The sequence below is a fragment of the Choloepus didactylus genome, chromosome 10 (genome assembly GCF_015220235.1).
Source record: "Choloepus didactylus isolate mChoDid1 chromosome 10, mChoDid1.pri, whole genome shotgun sequence".
NCBI classification, from domain to species: Eukaryota; Metazoa; Chordata; class Mammalia; order Pilosa; family Megalonychidae; genus Choloepus; species Choloepus didactylus.
The window spans coordinates 113,254,799-113,273,363 of NC_051316.1; the positions used below are offsets into that span (position 1 = coordinate 113,254,799).

The window sequence follows — 18,565 nt, forward strand, 5'->3', positions numbered from 1 at the left end:
TCTACTTTCAAAACTGTTAAACCCTTTGTTCAGATGAAATCTGATGTAAAAGTACAATATGTCAACACAAAGTCTGAGAATCTGCTACATATGAACCATAGCCCTAAGTACTGAGTCTTATTACATCGCCTCTCCCCTATTTTCTGCTATGGTTCCTGAGCAGCTCCATGGAGCCCCTCAACACTCTTCATTGACGATCTAATAAGAAGAAGAAAAGTAACAGAGAGAGATCAAATCTACAAAGGGCAGAAAGGCATATAGCTCATCCTAATTTTGTCTGCTGAGATTAAGAAACAAAGAATCGACTAGGTTCTTCTAGGTGTGAACAGAAGGCACAATTTGAGGGGGAACAGATCACAGCCCATTGAGGACTGCACATTTCAACTAAACTAATTTTGCAAAATAATTATACTGGATAAAGGAAACAAGGCGGAGTGGTGGCACCTGTAAAAATGACTTTGCAGCCTTACTTTAGGAGCTAAAGCTGAAAGGCCTTGACTGCCAGCGAAGTTAGCCACCAGGTCTATAGCCTCAGGCTTCACTGTGTGGGTGCTCAGTCCACCCTGGAGTGCCTTGGGCAGCTTGGGGCACTGTGCTTCAGGAGACTAGCAACACAGAGGGGAGTCTTCAGAATAGGGGGATAGGGATGGTGGAGGGTGTCCCAAAGTAAGGTCATCATACAGGACCAGCTGAAGAAACGGTCTGTGGGGTAACGGGGGTGTAGACTGAGGATCTAGGAAGATAGAAAATGATCATCATTTTCAAATACTTGAAGAGAAATTTTGTGGAGGAAGAACAATATTTGTTCTGAGTGATTCTTGGGGGCATAAAAAGGGCCAGTGGGTAGAAGATAAAGGCAGAAAAATGATCACTCACCAGAAGAAGGGCTTCTCAACACACCAAGCCAACTAGAGACAGGACAGGCCATCTTAAGGGAGATTACACTCCCATCACATGGGTGTGGGAGCCAGCTGAGGACCTCTTAGCAGGGCTGCTGTGGCCAGGAATCAATGTTTGGATTGGAATTGCATTGATTCTCAAGTCCCATTTATACAGAATCCTTAACTCCCAGACCCCAAATAATCAGAATATTTGTATAATACTGAGTAATGAGTAATGACAAGTGACATTTATAAAAATGACCCTGAGGTTGTACAAATGCCAAAAAAGACTTTTTCATAAAGCAAGATGGACTACATCTAGGAGAATTCCAGTAACAAGTGTCATAATAATAATGAATCTGAACACCCTGTTCTAAAAACAGTCTGGACAAAAGGTGTTTACCACATCAAATATGATTCCTTCCTTGACTCTGCTTATATGTGTTTCCACAATAGACGCAATCATGCAAGTTAGTTCTTATTTAATAAACAAAGGTACATATAAACTTATTTTTAAAAAGAATCTAATCACATAATACTTTAAAAAATGCATTTAATATCTGGATCATTATACTTTTGGAAGGATGCTAGGTTGCAAAATAACGTATATTCCTACATACCCAGCACTAAAATAGGATTGGCAAATTACTCTTGGACTTTACAATCCTTGACTATCAAGGCTGTTCAAATCCTTTTTCTCTCTCTTAAAATTGGTCCTCATACATTGTCTCTACCCCCTCCATTGATTGATCCATTAGTTGTATCACATTACATGTCCTTTGAGGTACATGGGGAGATGGGCTGGGAAACTGTAAACCCACAACTTTTGTGAATTTTCAACACCCAAATTGCTAATAGAAAGTGGGAAGTGTGTGACTTTTGAATAGTTATTACCAAAGATGACCTCACAAGCACACATCAGAGCACTTAAAGAGTACACACTTTAAGTCATATCCAGCGGTTCCTTTGTGGCACAACCGTAGGCTCCAGACTTCGGTTTAGCCGTATTGCCCAGGTATTCGTGAACCTTGCCTGGGCTTGACCAGACACTGCTTAAGACCCCATCCAGCCCTAGAACTTTGTGAGTCTGTATGTAACAGTAATATGCCAGGATTTTTACAGAGATGCTCAGTAGATACTTAAATTTAGTCAGTGCACATAACAACTGCGTCAATACTTACTTGGCTTTTTATATTATTTTTACATTAAAGAAGAGATTACTGCTTTAGATAATATTCAGGTTGGCCTATATAAAAGGTTTCCTCTGGTTTAAAAGTCCACGATTTTTTTTTTTTTTTTTTTGATAAAAGAGTCTTTATGTGATTTCTTTAAAACATAAACTTACCTAGAGTATATAAAACAAAATTTGATGTTCATATTTCAGTTCACATCCATTGTCACGAACTGTGACCATGGGCATTTTATTTTTTAATTTCACCCCCTAGCCCTCAGGGCATTTCTCAGCAGAGCAAAAGGACTAGGGGACAGATTTACTGTTTGGGTCCTTCCAATCTGACTTCTAAAGAACATCTGTGCTGAATGGAGCAGAGTATAGCTCGATATATACTCTACAGTCATAAATGTATTATCTAAAATCCACAACTTTGAGAAACAGGAGGAAGAAACTCTGCTACCTCTTTCCCAATTATACCAGAGTAGATAACATGTTATGGCACATAACAAAATACACTTTATTTAATAAAAAATTTAGTGAGAATGGGGCAGGGCACAGGCAGAGACAAGGAGGTGAAAGGGTCAGGGGTCCACTGCACACAGCCATGTACACATGCATAACACACAAACAGCTCTGTTCCCAAAGGGTTCCAGCAATATACACATAAGCCTTGAAAATTCTTCCCACCCATTTTCAATCATAGCTCTTTTGATCTTGTGGAATTCCAGTACAAAAAATAACAATCCCTGGAGGCAAAATACAGATTAACTTTGAAAATAAAGACAGAAAAACAGACCACGAATACAAGACAAACTACCCTGAAGTTGCTGGGAAACACTATAGAATTTCCTCAACTCTCCCTGCCATTTTTTTCCCAATTTCTCACCAGAGGCCAGTGCCTGCCATCTGTGGCCACTGTAAATGCTGTGAGCTGAAGGACAGGGTCCCCCTGTGAAAGGATAGCTGGGCATCCATCCCCCTAATGAAACTCAAGAGAAATGCAAGCCCCATGGCCAGTCCTGGCTCTAAAACCAAATAGCTCTCCAGGACTTACCAGCCGCTCTGCTGGTCCTGTCCTCCCCAGGTGACGGTTCTGCTGTTGGTGAACAGAGGATTGGCAGGTCGGGGAGCTGGGAGGAAATGTAACTTACTGCATCTGGTAGCAGAGAACAGGGAATACAATTAGGCACAGTGTTGGGAGGCCCAACGGGTTCACTGTCGAGACAGCAGCTTGTCTGCCCTACGTAATGGACCGCTGAGGCAGCCACTGAACAAGAGGATCAGGGTAAACAAAGACCAGCATTTGCCCAGTGACTGGCATTCAGCAGAGTAGCTGAGGCAGGAGGGAACCTGGCCAGAGGGCTCAAGTCCCAGGGCCACTCTATGTATTAAAAGATTCACCAGAATTCTCTAGATTCTAGTAGTTCAGTGGGTTTAGAGGGGAAAACAAGAATCAGGATGGGACAGTGGGAACCATTATCAACTTGACGGAATTGACCAAATATGGGACACCAGAGTAGAAATGTGCATAAAACAGTACAGAAAAATAGATCTGGGGCTCATTCTCTGAACTGGAAATATAGCTTTATGTGCCTGATATGTTCAGAAGACCAATTTTATATGCATAAAAAAACCCTCCAGAATTTACCCTATGATTTCCAAATCCAGGCTGATGTTTCAGCAAGAAAACCCTGAGATTCCAAATAATAATAGCTAGTGAATTCACCATTAGCTCACACGCAAGAAATATTTGTGTGCCAAAGGGGGAGACAATCAGCTCTGCTCCAGAAAATACCTTGACAAGCCCATTTAGGGAGATGAGATCCTGGGGGGTGAGAATGTCAGCAGGTACATCAAGGTATCAGAGGACAGGAGGAAAGCACTGGGGTGAGACAAGGAGAAGAAACTATGTATTCCCCGAGAGAGGTGCAGGAAGGTGGCAGAAAGCTGATTTCTATGTAATGTGATTCCTTCCTCGTGTTATGACTTGGATCCTGGGCCAAGCAGACATGGATGAAGGCTCTCTCATTGAAAGGAAAAAAAACTGGCCCTTTGAGATGATGGCCTTTTGAGAGACAGCTGTGAAGCAGCCCCAGGGGCACCCTAAAGATAGGCCTGAATGTGAGCTCAGGGTTCTGAGTGTAGCCACATGTCTGAACTTGAAGACTCAATCTAGGTTTCCACCTTTTCTCTACTTTCATTCTGTGGAGCTGTGGGAAGGGTCTGTGCCCCAAACCAGCACAAGGCAGGAGCATCGGCTTGAGGGAAGCCTGTCCCAAGGTTAACAGTAGTCCATTGAGCATCAATCTAGGGCTAGTTCAACAGCTTAGGGGACAAGAGACAACCAGAACAGATACGTAGGACACCTAAATTTCACCAACGATTTTCCAGAAATCTGTGGGAATGAGATTTTGATAAACCTGACGTTCTGCCATCGAATGAGATGGAGGCTCAAGCCATTAAGACAAAGTGAGACCTCACAGATTGGTCACATATGTGTCTAGTACATTCTATGATAAATATAGAGTTTCTAGGGTATCTGTGCTTACTGAAATTTTTAGCAGCTAGAAACAAAAGCCACTCACAGACAGGGGATTCTGCATCTCCAAGAGCGTGTGATTCCTTCTACTATACTTCAGCCTCCTCCAGGGGGCAGCTCCCAGCCACAAGGGGGTGGGTGATGGAGAGACCTTTGCCCGGTGTGGACTGGCTATAAGTTGGGGCATTACAGCTCCTGGAGTGCTTGGGCTACATTACTCTTAGATGCTGTTAAGAGACAAGGGAGTGGTGAGGGGGCGTAAGCAGGAGGAGGACATAAGTAGCCGTCTCCCCAGTACATCCTTAAGTAGCAAACTCCAAGGTTAGGCAGGCAGGGGGTATCGATGGGCCAGTACAAGGAACGACAGATGGGGCTGCCAGAGCTTCAGCGGGAAAAATTTCTTTGCGTGGCCTCAGTGAGTAAACTGCCTTTCTCCTGCCAAGTCTATAATTATTCTTCCCACTGTCAGAGAAGGAAGAGAGCAATCGATTACAGGGTAGAAATTTAAGATGAGTGATTCTTCTTAAGTTCGGCACTGCTGAAATATTTACAGCAGGTGTGAAGAACACAAATAGCAAAAGCTATAGAAACAAAATTGATGAAAACTCTCTTTAAAACATGACTGTGGACAACTGAGGACACACTGAGATTTCCCAGCAAGTGATATGAAGGTTTTGCTATGGGGAAGTCACCATGGAAGCTAGGAAGGTCAGACTCATACAGCAAGGACTAAGATAGGCCCAGGACAGGTCTCTTCCTTTGCCAATTTTGGCTGAAGGTTTCACATCAAGAGTGAACAGATAAAAATAGTGGGAAGGAATGCAGGAGGAAATTGGAGAGAAAGTTAAGGGTGAAACTGAAAGAGACATTGGCAAGAGTTTATAACACAGCTTCACTTTCACTTGTTTACAGGTTTATAGGTCTCCATGCCCCATGCAGCCTTCTCAGGGATATGATATGCAGGCTCTTTCCCTTCCTAATTATCAGAGAGAAGCCTACAAAATGTCCTGGTTTGAGAAGGGAAGAGGGAAAAAAAAAAGAGATGACAGCACAAAATGGCAATATGCACGCTTCAGGCCTGTGTGTATCTGTGTGTTACTGTCCCTCGCCCTCCATCCAGGTTGACACGTTGCATTATTGTGGATTATAATGAGGCCTGCTCTCCTCCCCATGTTGTCATTCTAATTGCCCCAAACAGGCAAGACCACCTCCTTAGTGCATGCCCCACCTCCAAGGTATAGAACAAGTGCCTTGATGGGCCACACACTAGAGAAGGCTCAGCTGTGTCCCCCTAGAAGTGTAACAGGTGCTCCTCTCTTTCTGCAGTCCCTGATGGCTTGCCCCTGACTCATCCCTGCCTGTATGCACTGGAAGCAAGAGATTGAACTGAGAACCTTCACAATGATGATCCAGGAGCCAAAATCCAGATCCCCTGCCTTTACATGCTGAGGGGGAAAAAAAAAAAATCAAAACAGCTTTTTATTTTTATTTTTTTTTTGCCAAACCCAGAGCTAACTATCCTTAGGGCAAACGCCTTTGGCTAATGCAGAAAAATGCATTTTAAACTTTTCCCCATAGTTTTCCAAATGATACTGGGAAAACATCTTGATGCCAATTCTCATTCTGGCCCCTGATCAATCATCTTCCCACTTGAGAAGGTGCCCTTATAAGGGCCAGGTGAACAGGTGGTATCTGATCCTGCATGGAAGGTCCTGCACCTTCAAGCAGTCTAGCTGAGGGCCAGAGTAGAAGTGGGAGTCAGGCAGTTTCCGTGGGTTTGTAGCTGAGGTCAGGGAGCAAGATGAAGGAGGATAACCACACAGGCCCACAGTTTATCCCCAGGTAAGGAGAGCAGGGGGCAGGGACAAGGGAGAGAAGGGAGAGTTGGAGAAACGCCCCATCCAGGATGGGGTCAGGGAGCCAGGGCTGCTTTCCACTCCTCATGCACTCCAGGCCAGCCTCCCTTCAAGGGGAGGGAAGTTCTGCCCAGTACCACTTCCTTGGAAGCCTGGAGAAATGGAAGTTTTCTGATTAAAGAAAAATCAAAAAGGTGTCCTAAATACCAGATGACAACTTTCTGACATCTGTTCTGACCCCAGAACCTCACTAACAGGACTAATGGGCTCATTCCTGCAAGGGACCTGCTCCTGACATTAGCACTCTTCTTTGCTGAGCACCTTTCAAGAAAAGCTGAATCCATGAGCCTTTGGAACCTGAGGAGAACAGGGAGGATAGCCAAGCCCATTTTAGACTAAAAACAGCGAGTTCAGAAACAGTCCCAAAGAAGAGAGGCAGTGAAGACTTGGGATGAGAACCTTCTCTGTGCCCTACAAACAAGGCTGCCCCTACCTTCCGCTGCCCTTTTAAACCCACACATCACATCTTCTGATGAGCCTGTGTTAATGAAACACACTGATGGCACTGGTGTTCTTTCCCGCTAAGCTGAGAAAAACATTCACCTTCAGCAGGGCGGAGAGCACTTACCTCCATCCGTATTGGAGAAGCTCTGTGGAAACAAAAGCAGGGCAAGGAGTTACTACACTTTTGGGGACGTAATCCCTTCTACATTTAACCCCATTTTTCTCCCGTAGGCCCAGACACAATTTGACTGTGGTGGGGAGTTTCTGTTGGGATCCCAAAATTTAAGGGAAAGGCTCCCCATTTCCATCTCACTCTGAATTTCTCCCTGAATTTATTTAGATTACCCAGAAAATACCTTTGGTTATGTTGGAGAAGTGACATCAGAAAAAAAAAAACATTGTAGAGTGAATTTTTTGATCAGGTTGCTCTCCTACACTGACAGGTACCTGAGCAAATGGGAGTTATATCCATGGAAAGTCCCAAAATGTTCAGCACCCAACAGGCTTTATGGAGTCTTACTCTTTGCTACATGGCACCATCTGTTTTTAGATACAGTAAAATTTCCTGTATTTACACTCTTTGTATTTGGAATTCATGTCCATTTGATATGATTTTGTCTCTGGCCTGTTTATAAAGGAAAGACTCAAAAAGCAAAGCCTAAGTATAATTAAAGCCATTGGGAGTGTGTTTGATCTGCTTGCTCAGAATCGGTTTTAGAATTCTAGGGTCCTCTGGAGAAGAACCTTCAGGCATTAGGCACGTAAGAGGTTGGGACTAATTTAATGGCTCCTCTTTGCTTCCAGGCAGGACACACATTGCAGCTTCAGGGATGGCACCTGGCCCCGCAGATTTGCCCCTCATTTCAGAGTTTGTGTCTCAGACTTCTCATCAACACCAACTGGCCTTTTCTCCAATTGGGCCCAGCCTGCCAGGGTTTCATTCCTCCTGGATATAATTTAGAGAAATCACATTTGTTTTCTTCACCTTTTGAAAGTCCTTGAGGGATTTTTCTGTCTCTCTTAGCTTCTCTAAGATGATTTGCTCTTTGGCAGATATCTGGGATTCTTCACTTTCTAGTGCTTGTATTTCTTGCTCCAGCCTGGAAGACACACAAACAGAGGACATGTTACTTCACTGTCCTGCCATTCATGGACAAGAAAGGAGCTCCTTCCTGTTGGGTGACTTTTACCCAACTGGCAGCCTGTTTTACGTTATGCTGCATTTCCAGGCCAAGGTTTTCCATTACAGAGCATCCTGTGTTTTCAGCTCTATCACTAAGCAGACATCATCTAATAGAAAACAACCCAGAGCTTCCTTTACTAGTTCATAGCCAGACTTTGCCATATGCTTTGGTGTCTCCTCTTCAAACTTATTAATACACACATTTTTTTATTTGGGGGTAGATTATTTTTGTATAGCATAGGACATACTATCTGAAAGAAAATAGCTTCAGATTCTCCTAGCTGTCTCAGAATACCTGCACTTGGATGGGTGAAGGGTCGGTCTTGCTCAGAAGAAATATGTTGCTGAGAATTGGCTGGTGGCCGCACCCTCAGAAGCCTGCTGTCATCTCCCTCAGTGGATTGGCCTTTACCAAGAAAAGGAGGGGAGTTGAAGGAGATTGATGCAGCTGCCTCTATTCTTTTGAAACTTTCCCAGTTTTCACAACCACACTATGTATTTCCCTAATGGGAAATTTCAGTGCTATGAGAAGACTGGGAATTTCCAGAACAGCAGCTACAGCTATGATTTGGGAGGAGTCTCAGAAGCTGTATTCTTTCAGTGAAGTGATAGTAATAACCATTAGTCTTTGCTGAGCATTATTCTGTGCCAGAAACTGAGCCAAGAGTTCACATGGATTATTTTAACCTTCCACACGACCCTATGAGGTAGGGAATCCCTATTTTACAGATGAGATCATTAAGGTTTAGCCAGGTGTAGCAAGCAGTTGGAAGTTGCAAAGCACTGAAGTAAGGATTCAAGCCAGGAGGTCTCACTCTAGACCCTGCCCCTTGCCATTGTGCTAGGAGCACGAACTCCACGGGTTCTACAGTATTTCACACATTCCCTGCCTTGCAAAACCCTGTGTGCCAGAGTGGTGCTGTTCTGTAGCAATGCCTTTGGGTGTTAGGGAGGGGTGTACCCTGCCCAGAGGACTCCAGACTGCTGTGCCTCTAGAATTATTTGGTCTGAATTTATTTTTTATTTATTCATTCATTGGTTTTTGCTTCTGTGCTCTTTCCCCTCTGCCATGCGGGAAGCTTTGCTGTGGAGTCTGTGCCTGTCTGTACCTGTCCTCTCCCTCACCCCCTCTGAATCTTCCCCTTCTTCTTATCTGCTGCTTGGCACTGGCTAACCAAGTCTGATAGAATTAGACCTACAATGAAGAATTCAGAGCGAGCTCTTCTGAGGGGTAAGGACCACTAAGTTCTAGGTATGAATTTGGGGATGCACAATGGACCCTCAGAGGCCTTTCTGTTTCCTTCCTGGGTGTCAAGACCTCTAGATGGATGAGACTTTCCAGCAATTACTTTGAGTTATAAAGGCAAGCCCTACTTCCAAATATGTGCCCTCCAAATGAATAGAGCTTTAGATACATCTGTTATAAAAAAGAAAAATATTAACACATAATGTCAGTAAGGTAGACAGTCTCACCGAGAATGTTCTTAATGTGGAGAACAGAACCTACCACGGAATTAGCAAAGAGTCTCCAAAGCCTCATCTCCATCTCACCCACTGGCCAGCACCTTATCCTCTTATTTCTAGAGTTGACCTGGCCATGATCCTAGTTAAGGCCATCCCACTACCTGTATACTAGATATCCTCCCTTTTCTTACCTATTACTCTGCATCAACTTTTCCCGTCTCTGCTAGAGCATTCCCATTGGCACAGAAACATGGTATTATTTCTCCTGTACAAAAAGCTACTCTACTCTTGTCAAGGTCACTAATGACTTCCCTGCTGCTAAATTCAAAGATCAATTGTCAGGCCTCATCCTACTTTTTAGGAGCTCTGACCCAGTAAACTGTTCCCTTTTCTCAGTAATATTTTCTTACTTGGCTTATAGGATACCCCATGTTGGGGACCAAATTATGCACCTCACAAAAGACATGTTCAAGTTTTAATCTGCATTCTTGTCAATGTGAACCCATTTGTAAAAAGGGCCTTTGAAGATATTATTAGTTAAGGTGTGGACTCACTTTGAATCGTGGTGATCCTTAATCCACATGACTGACAGAGGACATTCCGTTAGTCAGTAGAAACCAGAAGCTCAAATCAGCAGAAATCAGAGAGCAGGTACAAGGAGAGATTGTCATATGATGGAGTATTGTCAGAATGCTACAGACTCTGGGGGAAAGCATGACCTGTTGCGACCTTGATTTTTGGACTTCTAGCCTTGAAAATTGTGAGGCAATAAATTCCTGTTGTTAAGCCAACCCATTGTGTGATATTTGTTACAGCAGCCCTAGCAGACCAGGACATCCCACTCTCTTGGTTTTACTCCTAATTCACTGGTACTTCCCTCTTAGTCTACTTTGCTGGATTTCATTCTCCTCCCTGGCTTTAAATGATGTGTCCCAAGGCTCAGCTTTGGACTTCTTCTCCATCCTCACCCACTCTTGGTGATCTTATCCAGTCTCATGGCTTTGAACACCAATCATAGGCTGATGACTCCTAATTTATATCTCTAGCTTCTCCCCTATCCTGAAGTTCAGACTTGCATATCTGTCTGCTGAACAGCTCCACTTGGATGTCTAACAGACATTCCAAACTTAACACGTCTAAACCTAAATTCCTCTTGACTTTTCCTACCCAGGTATTCATCATAGTAAATGACAACTCCATCCTTCCAGTTGCCCTGGTAAAAAAAATCTTGGAGTCTCTTTGATGTGTCTTTCTCACATAACCACATTTAATCATCAACAAATCCTACTGACTATCTTTCATACATATCCAGAATCCAAACACTTCTCACCACCTTCACTGTTACAACACTGATCCAAGTCACCGTCTTCTGTTGTTATTTGCATAAATATAACAAATAGCCTCCTAACTAACCAGTCTTGCATTTTCAACTTTACCCTCTTACAATCTATTCACAACATAGCATCAGAGGTCTTAATAAATTAATTCAGATCAAATCACTCCTCTGTTCAAAATCCTCCCTTGGTTTACATTTAATTCAGAGTAAAAGCAGAAGTCCTTACAATGACTTATAAGGTCCTACGGGGTCTAGACTCCCAGTACCTATCTGACTTCTACTCTTACCAACAGTCCTATTTCACTTTATGCTTTAGTCATACAGAGCTACTCTCTATTTGTCCATATGTGACTTATATTTTCTTTCTCTGGGAAACTCATCTCAAAATCCTATCCATTTTTGAGGTCTCAATTCAGGTGCCACCTCCCCCATGAGGATTTTCTAGATTCACCAGCAGGAAATAACATCTCCCTCCACTGAATATTTCTTAGGAAGTTATTTTGGGTTATCAGATGTCTTATCAAGTCTACTATGTGTTAGACCAGTGGTTCTCAACCCAGGAGATTCTTGGCAATGTCTGGAGACATTTTTGATTGTCACACCTGGGGTGGGAGCTGCTACTGTCACTGGGAGGTAGAGGACAGAGTGCTGCTAAACACCCCACAATGCACAGAACGTCCATGTCACAGGATAATATCTCTACTGAGGAATCTGATAATGAGGACGCTGACTCCTCTCTCTCTGTGGGGATCAGACAGCTTAGGAGCCTTGCTGCTCTCATATTCCACCTGATCCTCCTGTTTTGATAGTGAAGAACCAGTTATTCCTTCTGATATAGAAGCATATTTAGCAGAACTTTTATCCAAAACCACTCAAGTTCAATTTCCAAATGATAAAACATGGAAAGGCCTTATTATAACAACTGGGACAGATTACTCATATCCTTTGAGTCCTATATTAGAAAATTGTACTGAGGGAGAAGCCAAACTTGCCCAAGTGAAAAAGGAGAATGTGAGGGACATGATGTGATGGCTAATCTAATTATAGAATGAAATAAGGAAACTATACTAATAAGTTAGAGATAGGTAATAGTAATCTCTCTTCTGATTTTTAGTTTTTATATAAGTAAAAAGTATGTTATATTGTTCTTACAGAAGTCATAGCTTAACTAGTAGAAATATTTTCAGTAAAGTTTTGTAGACATTCAAGGTTAAGTATAAATCTCTGATAATGCCGTGAGTTACCTTCCTTTGTTCTTGATTCACTTGTGGTTCACCACCTGTAGTTCACCATGCATAGTTCATTACCCGTGGTTCAAATATAAAAATAGTCTATGATATAATTAAATGTATTCTAAATCAAAAGTGCTATAAATACTCTGTACTCAGACAAGGGGGTCTTTTTATCCAGCTGTGTCTGGAAGGGGCAGAAGTCCCCAGGCTTGGTAATATATCCATTTATGTTACATTGTAAACTTGTTCCTTTTACCTTAAGTGTTCCTTTAGTAAATATGTGTTGTATCTGAATTCGTGTCCTAAGTGCTCTTTACTTTTGAACTACTATCTGTCCCTATACTCTTATTTGAATGGGAGGTTGCTTGAAGGAAGCCCAAACTGAATGAATCACAACCTGGTAAGGCTCAGGCCTTTTCTAACGGAGATCACAGACTTGAGATGTAAAGAGATGAACCAGTCACATCCCCCACAATAAAGACTCATCTGGGCCCAAATGTGAATAGTGCTGAGGTTTAGTAACTTTAAACTCTGTGTTAGAGCAGAGTATACATATATTATTAATTTTCCCTACTAGATTACAAATTCATTGTGGGGAGGGCACAAGTGCTCAACACATGTATGTTGAATGAATGGAAAAAAAATACAAAACAAAACTGAAGCAAGTTGCATGAAGCTGTGGCTCAGCCAAGATAAGACCTTCAGGATTTCTGAGACCAGGGTGGGTTCTTCAGCAAACTTTGATTTGAGAGGCTGCCTGAAGGCTGAGATGCAAATGGAATCTTGAGAAGGAGAAAAGGCCAACAACATGGAGATAAAAAAAATTCCTTTGTGGTTCTACACGTTCAGTGAAATCTTCTTAACACACCTGTGTAAATTATTTGCAGGGAGGGGAATTCATGGAGAGGGAAATGAGTGTGGAGCAGAGACAACATACATGGGATGATCAAATGATCCATAAATGGAACGAATTTAAGGGGTCCAAGAGCTGGGGGCTAGAGGTTTCCTGGATAGACTGGGAGGATGATGCACTGGCCAGGTGGGGTCTGAGCAGCTACCATTTGAGTCTCAAAGGACAGAGTACCTCAGCAGATATTTAGGAGGTGTGGTAGATTTTATTATTTTCAAACATATTTCCTTCCTTCCCCCTTTAACTCCATGGGAATAGCATACTTCCTTGCCCCACTGATGTTGGCCATATGATTTCCTTTGGCCCCATGATGGGTGGGGCATACCTCTCTGTCCCTTGACTTTGGGCTCAGCCAAGTGACTTGCTGTAGCCAATGGGAAAGTCACCAATACAACACAAACAAAGGTTTGGAATCCGCTGCAGAGTTGGGTCTGTCCTCCCTCACCTCTGCCATCCCCGTGAGGAGAGCTTCTTGGCAATGGTGCCCTTTCAGTCTGGGCCCCAGAATGAACACACATGGAATAGACCTGAACCCAGCCCACAGCTGGAAGCCATGCCCAGTTGGACCTGCACCTTAAATTAGAGCTGCTTCGGTGAGCCCAGCCAAGACTGGCAAATCCCTAGCCTACTCACAGGAGTGTGAGCAAGAATAAATGATATCTGTTTTCAGCCACTGAGTTTGAGGGTACTTTGTTAAACAGCATTTTTGTGATAATAGCTACCTGATACAAGATATTTCTATTTATATGTATTTATCTCAATAATACCTGAAGTTAAGGATTAGAAAGTACAGAATCTACCCCTTTCCTCTTACCCCCAATCCTCAGAGAAATCTGGAGAGATACAAGGTGACACTTCAAGAGAAGTGAGAATGAGAAAATAGGAAAATATCAATGGTGATTGTCTCTGGGTGATGGGATTATAGGTGGTTTTAATTTCGGTCTTTATAATTTCCAGTATTTTCCCAATTAAAAAAATCATGTATTACTTTTACAACCAGAATAAAAACAATAAATTGCTATTTAAAAAATACTTCCCAAGGCCTACTGCTGAGAAGGCAGCATCTCATTGGCTGTGCCATACAAGGGTCCCAGGACCCCAGAGTTTCTCATCTGCCAAGTGTAGGGGTTAAATGCATAAACTCTAATGTCTGATTAAATCCAATTCAACAAACATTTACTGAGCTTGCCTGGCTAAGCTATGAGTTGGGCACTACAGGGGATTCTAAAAGAAACAAGATCATGTCGAGAATGTCTGACACTAAGTAACTCAGTTCTTCTAGCAAAGCGGCCACAAGTGGTTAACAATTCTCTGTGACCTGATGCCACTGGCTGACCCCACCATGTCTCCACAACCCGCCCCTGGCCCTATGGGTTTCAGTGCCCTCAGCAATATAGTTCAGGTGCGAAAGATTTGGGTCATGATACTGTGTAACTGAGAAGGAACGGAGAGAGAAAAAAACCCACAACGAAACTAAGCCCTTGAGATAACAACTGGGTTTCACCCCAAAGGGAATAAATGAGGGGAATTTACAGTTCATATGAGTCTAAGGAAGCCATACACAAATAACAGACTTTTCTAAAAATTCACACGAGGCCTTGGGCCAGGTTCTGAGGGTGCAGGCTGGCCCAGCTACTAGCTTCTGTGGAAAACTTGAGTCCTGGGGCCGAGGAGCTTCCCAGGAAACAGGGTGTCACACCAGGCTAGAAACACCACTGTTTTGTAGATTCGTGGCTGAAATCTAATGCAATCTTCTCTGGAGGAGTCAAGTAGATATTGCCGGGCTAAAAATAAAGAATGGACAGGAAGTGTAATTTATATTCAAGGTCAGCCGAGGCTCTTTGGGCTGTGGCAGGTACACAGAACAGCCTCTGACCGCTTGCTCAGTTTCTTCTGAGAAAAAAGCAAACTGTAAGAAGCTATAAGGAAAGGTGACACACTGCAGCTGTGTAGCTTTAATTTACTGGTAATGAGGTTGCAGTCATGGCCAAATGGCTGTATAAAATCTACTTAACCCCAACAGACCATCATCACAGAAATATAAAAAGATCTATGGCTCTATGAAGTACATTCATCATTCAAAAAATGTTTCAAAATTTATTTACAGCTTCATCTACTCATTTCCATTTATCCAACTTCATGTAGATACCTCCTCTGTACCAGGCACTGTGCTGAGCACCTGGGACAGAGAGAGAAATCAGATACATGTCTGCCTTTGAGAGTTCTTGGCCAAGTAATGAGAACAGCCACGTAAACACATCCATTACGGTACAACCCAGAAAGAGTGACAATAGAGAATGGTGTATTGTGGAATACTCAGTTCTGCCTGGGAGTGTGTACCTGGGAGTCCAAGTTGTCTGCCCACTATCTGCTCTCCACTTCTTCCACACTAACAGAACCCTTATTTTGTTCGGGGCTGCAATGTGCCCAGCTGAACGAGTACACAGCTCAGTTTCCTTTGCAGGTAAAGGTGGCCAGGGACAGTTCTGCCCAACGAGATGTAAGTCAGAATTGTTAGATGTGGCTACTGGGAAAGTTCCTTAAAAGGGGAAGAAGGGTAGACTCAAGTGGCATATGCCCTTTTCCTTCTCGCTTCTTTCTGCCTGGTACAGGACATGGTGTTAGAGGGATGTCTTAGTTTTCTATGGCTGCTGTAACAAATTACCATAAACCAGTGGCTTAAAACACACAAATTTATTATCTCACAGTTCTGAAACTCCGAAGTCTGACATGGGTCCCACTGAGTTAAAATCAAAGTGGTGGCAGGGTTCTGTTCCACTCTGGAAGCTCTGCTTCCTTGCCTTTTCCAGCTCCTAGTGGCTGTGCACATTCCTGGATTCATGGCTCCTTCTTCCATCTTCAAAGCTTTGAGCAATATTGCATCTCTCTGAGCACTCTTCTGCAGTCACATCTCCCCATGACTCTCTTCTTTTGCTTCCTTCTTCCATTTGTAAGAACCTTGTGATTAATTGGGCCCACCCAGATAATCCAGGATAAACTCCCTATTTTAAGGTCAGCTGATTCGCAACCTTAATTCCATCTGCAACTTAATTGCCCTTTGCCGTGGAACCTAACATATTCACAGGTTCCAGGGATTAGGACATGAACATCTTTGGGGATCCCTTATTCTGCCCACCACAAGGGACACGATGCTAGAGGTGGAGCAGTGATCCTGGGTCCACAATGGACAACAAGAGGATGCTAAGGATGCTGAGTCTGCAGACAGAAAATGCCTGGGTCCTAGATGGCATCATGGAGCCACTGTACCAGCCCTGGATGGTCCTGCTCTGTATTTCTTGTTATGATTTTAGGCAACATTCTGGGGCTTCTGCTAATCAGAGATGACTGCAATTCCCAACCGATACAGGTGGTGAGTAGGTGCCATGTTAGCTGGGGACTCGCAGGATACATTCACCAGGTGGGAAAAAGAAGAAAACATGCCAGACAGAAGAGACAGCATGGGCCAAGGCTGAGAATATCATATTTCCCTACTCTTACCCAGAGGCATGTGCATTACATGGCTTTTCAGTCACGGCCCATTCTGCCCTCTTATTGACAGGGCTCAGCGTGGAGCCTTGAGTGGCCCTGAACATTCCTGTTCCCCTTCCCATCAGCTCTCTCCATGCTTCCCTTCTTCTGTACCTTGCCTGGCCCAAGGCACAGCTCACTTTGTGCTTCCCTTCTGCTGTACCTTCCCTGGCTTTGCCTAACCTTCAAGCCTCTGCTGAGAACCTGACTCCTTCCCCTCTGCAGCAGAAGAAAACAAGGCTGGAACAAAGAGAGGTGCAGAGAGGAGAGGCCGGCGGAAAGGGACACAGTGCCACTGACTCTCTAGCTCTTGCTTCCCATGATCCTCTGCTACCTCTCTGCCCTTCTTACTTCCAGGAACCAATCATTTTTTCCTTTGCCTGGGCATCCGTCGGTTGAATCCAAGGGTACAGACCTAACACAAACTTGGTTTCCAGTGATCTTACTGTTTGGAAAGTATGTAGCCTGTAAACTCAGGTGTGCATCATTTTTCTTTCTCCACTGGTATGATGATAATAATTCTAACCTTGTTTTTGCTGTATATGTTATATAGATAACAATAATAGTAATTATTAGGATTACTGAGTGCTTACTATGTGCTAGATGCTGTTCTAAATGGTTTACATGTATTGTGGTAATTAATTTTCACAATATCCTATGAGGTAGGAAAATTTTTAACTCCCATTTTAAAGATGAAGGAACTGAGGCACAGAAAGGTCACTGACTTGTCCAGGGTCACAGAGCTACTATGGAGCCAGGATTTGGACCTTGGCAGTGTGGCTGGAGAACCAGTACTCTTTGCTCTATCCTTGATCCTCTCTAGGACCACTTCCTCTTTCTTCCCTCATTCCCTTAAGAACTCACAATGCAACTCAATGTTCCTTCATGCTGGTAGAACCATGGTCAGATTGAAGGGGAAGCCATTTAACCTAACTGCTTTTCAGCGATTAGGCCCTGAACTGTACTCCACCGAGTGACTATCCTACCTCTGCTTGAAATTCTCCACACACTGGGAGCTTACCACCTACCAAGGCAGCTCCATTCCCTCTTAGGACAGTGCCAAGGATCAGAAAACTCACACACAGATTTAGGCAAAGGTTGTTTCCCTGTAACTTTCACTAATTGTCCAAGTTCTGTCCCTTGGAAGTGCAGAGACCAGGTCTAATAAGCACCATGAGCTGTAGGAGCTCCACTCTGAGAAATGGGAAGACCCAGGGCAAAGAGAAGTTATCGTCCAAGTTGGAACAGTGGTGATATGAAGTGGGCCCCAGCAGTGGAATGGGAGGTGGTAAGAAGAGTAGAAAAGGAAAGGGGTGGAAAGACAAGGGGAAGGAGGACTTCTGGGCTCCCTCATGGAATATACTCAGCACTTAACTTAAAGTTGAGGCCAAAAGGGTAGTGAAGAAATGTTCCCCCAAACCTCTGGATCCTAAGTATATTTCTGAACAAGCTGTGAGCAAGACCAGCAGATTCTTGACAGAGGTTTGAGCCTTTACCACCTTCTTAACTATTGATGACACAGGGTAGGGTCACACACGCAAACGTGAGTGCACAGATGACATGAGTGTGAGTTTCAGCAAATACTTTCCGAATAAAAAAGGAGATGCTGACAGACTGGCCGAACGTGCTGAGTTGAGGCCTGTGCTCTCCTCTTGGGCTGAGCAGTCAAGTGGGGTGCCTGTGTGCCCCTCAGCCAATCTGCCAAAACAAGAACCTCGGGGATAACATTTGCTGCTCAGAGGAGAGGAAGGCTGAGCATGTCCTTATGTGCCTAGCACAAGTAAAACCGGAAAGGAGATTGAGTTCATTAATTTCTCTCCTCCCCTTCTTTCACAGCAAACAATCACTAGAGTTTCACTGGGTGGAGGGCTGCACAGAATAAAGACCACATTTTTTTAGCATCCTTCGTAGCAATTTGTAGCATGTGATGATGTGCTGGCCAATGGGATGTAAGTGAA

The 18,565-nt window shown here is 43.6% G+C and overlaps 1 protein-coding gene across 6 annotated transcripts in view; it reads right to left on the minus strand.

The window, feature by feature from the left end:
• Nucleotides 1-18,565, minus strand: part of PALM2AKAP2 (PALM2 and AKAP2 fusion) — a 329,309-nt gene that overhangs the window by 198,718 nt on the left and 112,026 nt on the right. For 5 of the 6 annotated variants that reach the window (XM_037798291.1, XM_037798292.1, XM_037798293.1 and 2 more), the window contains 3 exons: nt 7,940-8,054; nt 7,079-7,100; nt 3,110-3,211 (listed from right to left, as the gene is read on the minus strand). In XM_037798291.1, coding sequence (XP_037654219.1) covers nt 3,110-3,211; nt 7,079-7,100; nt 7,940-8,054 — 239 coding nt within the window. The remainder of the gene's footprint in view (nt 1-3,109; nt 3,212-7,078; nt 7,101-7,939; nt 8,055-18,565) is intronic. The other variant, XM_037798297.1, reaches the window with a different exon arrangement.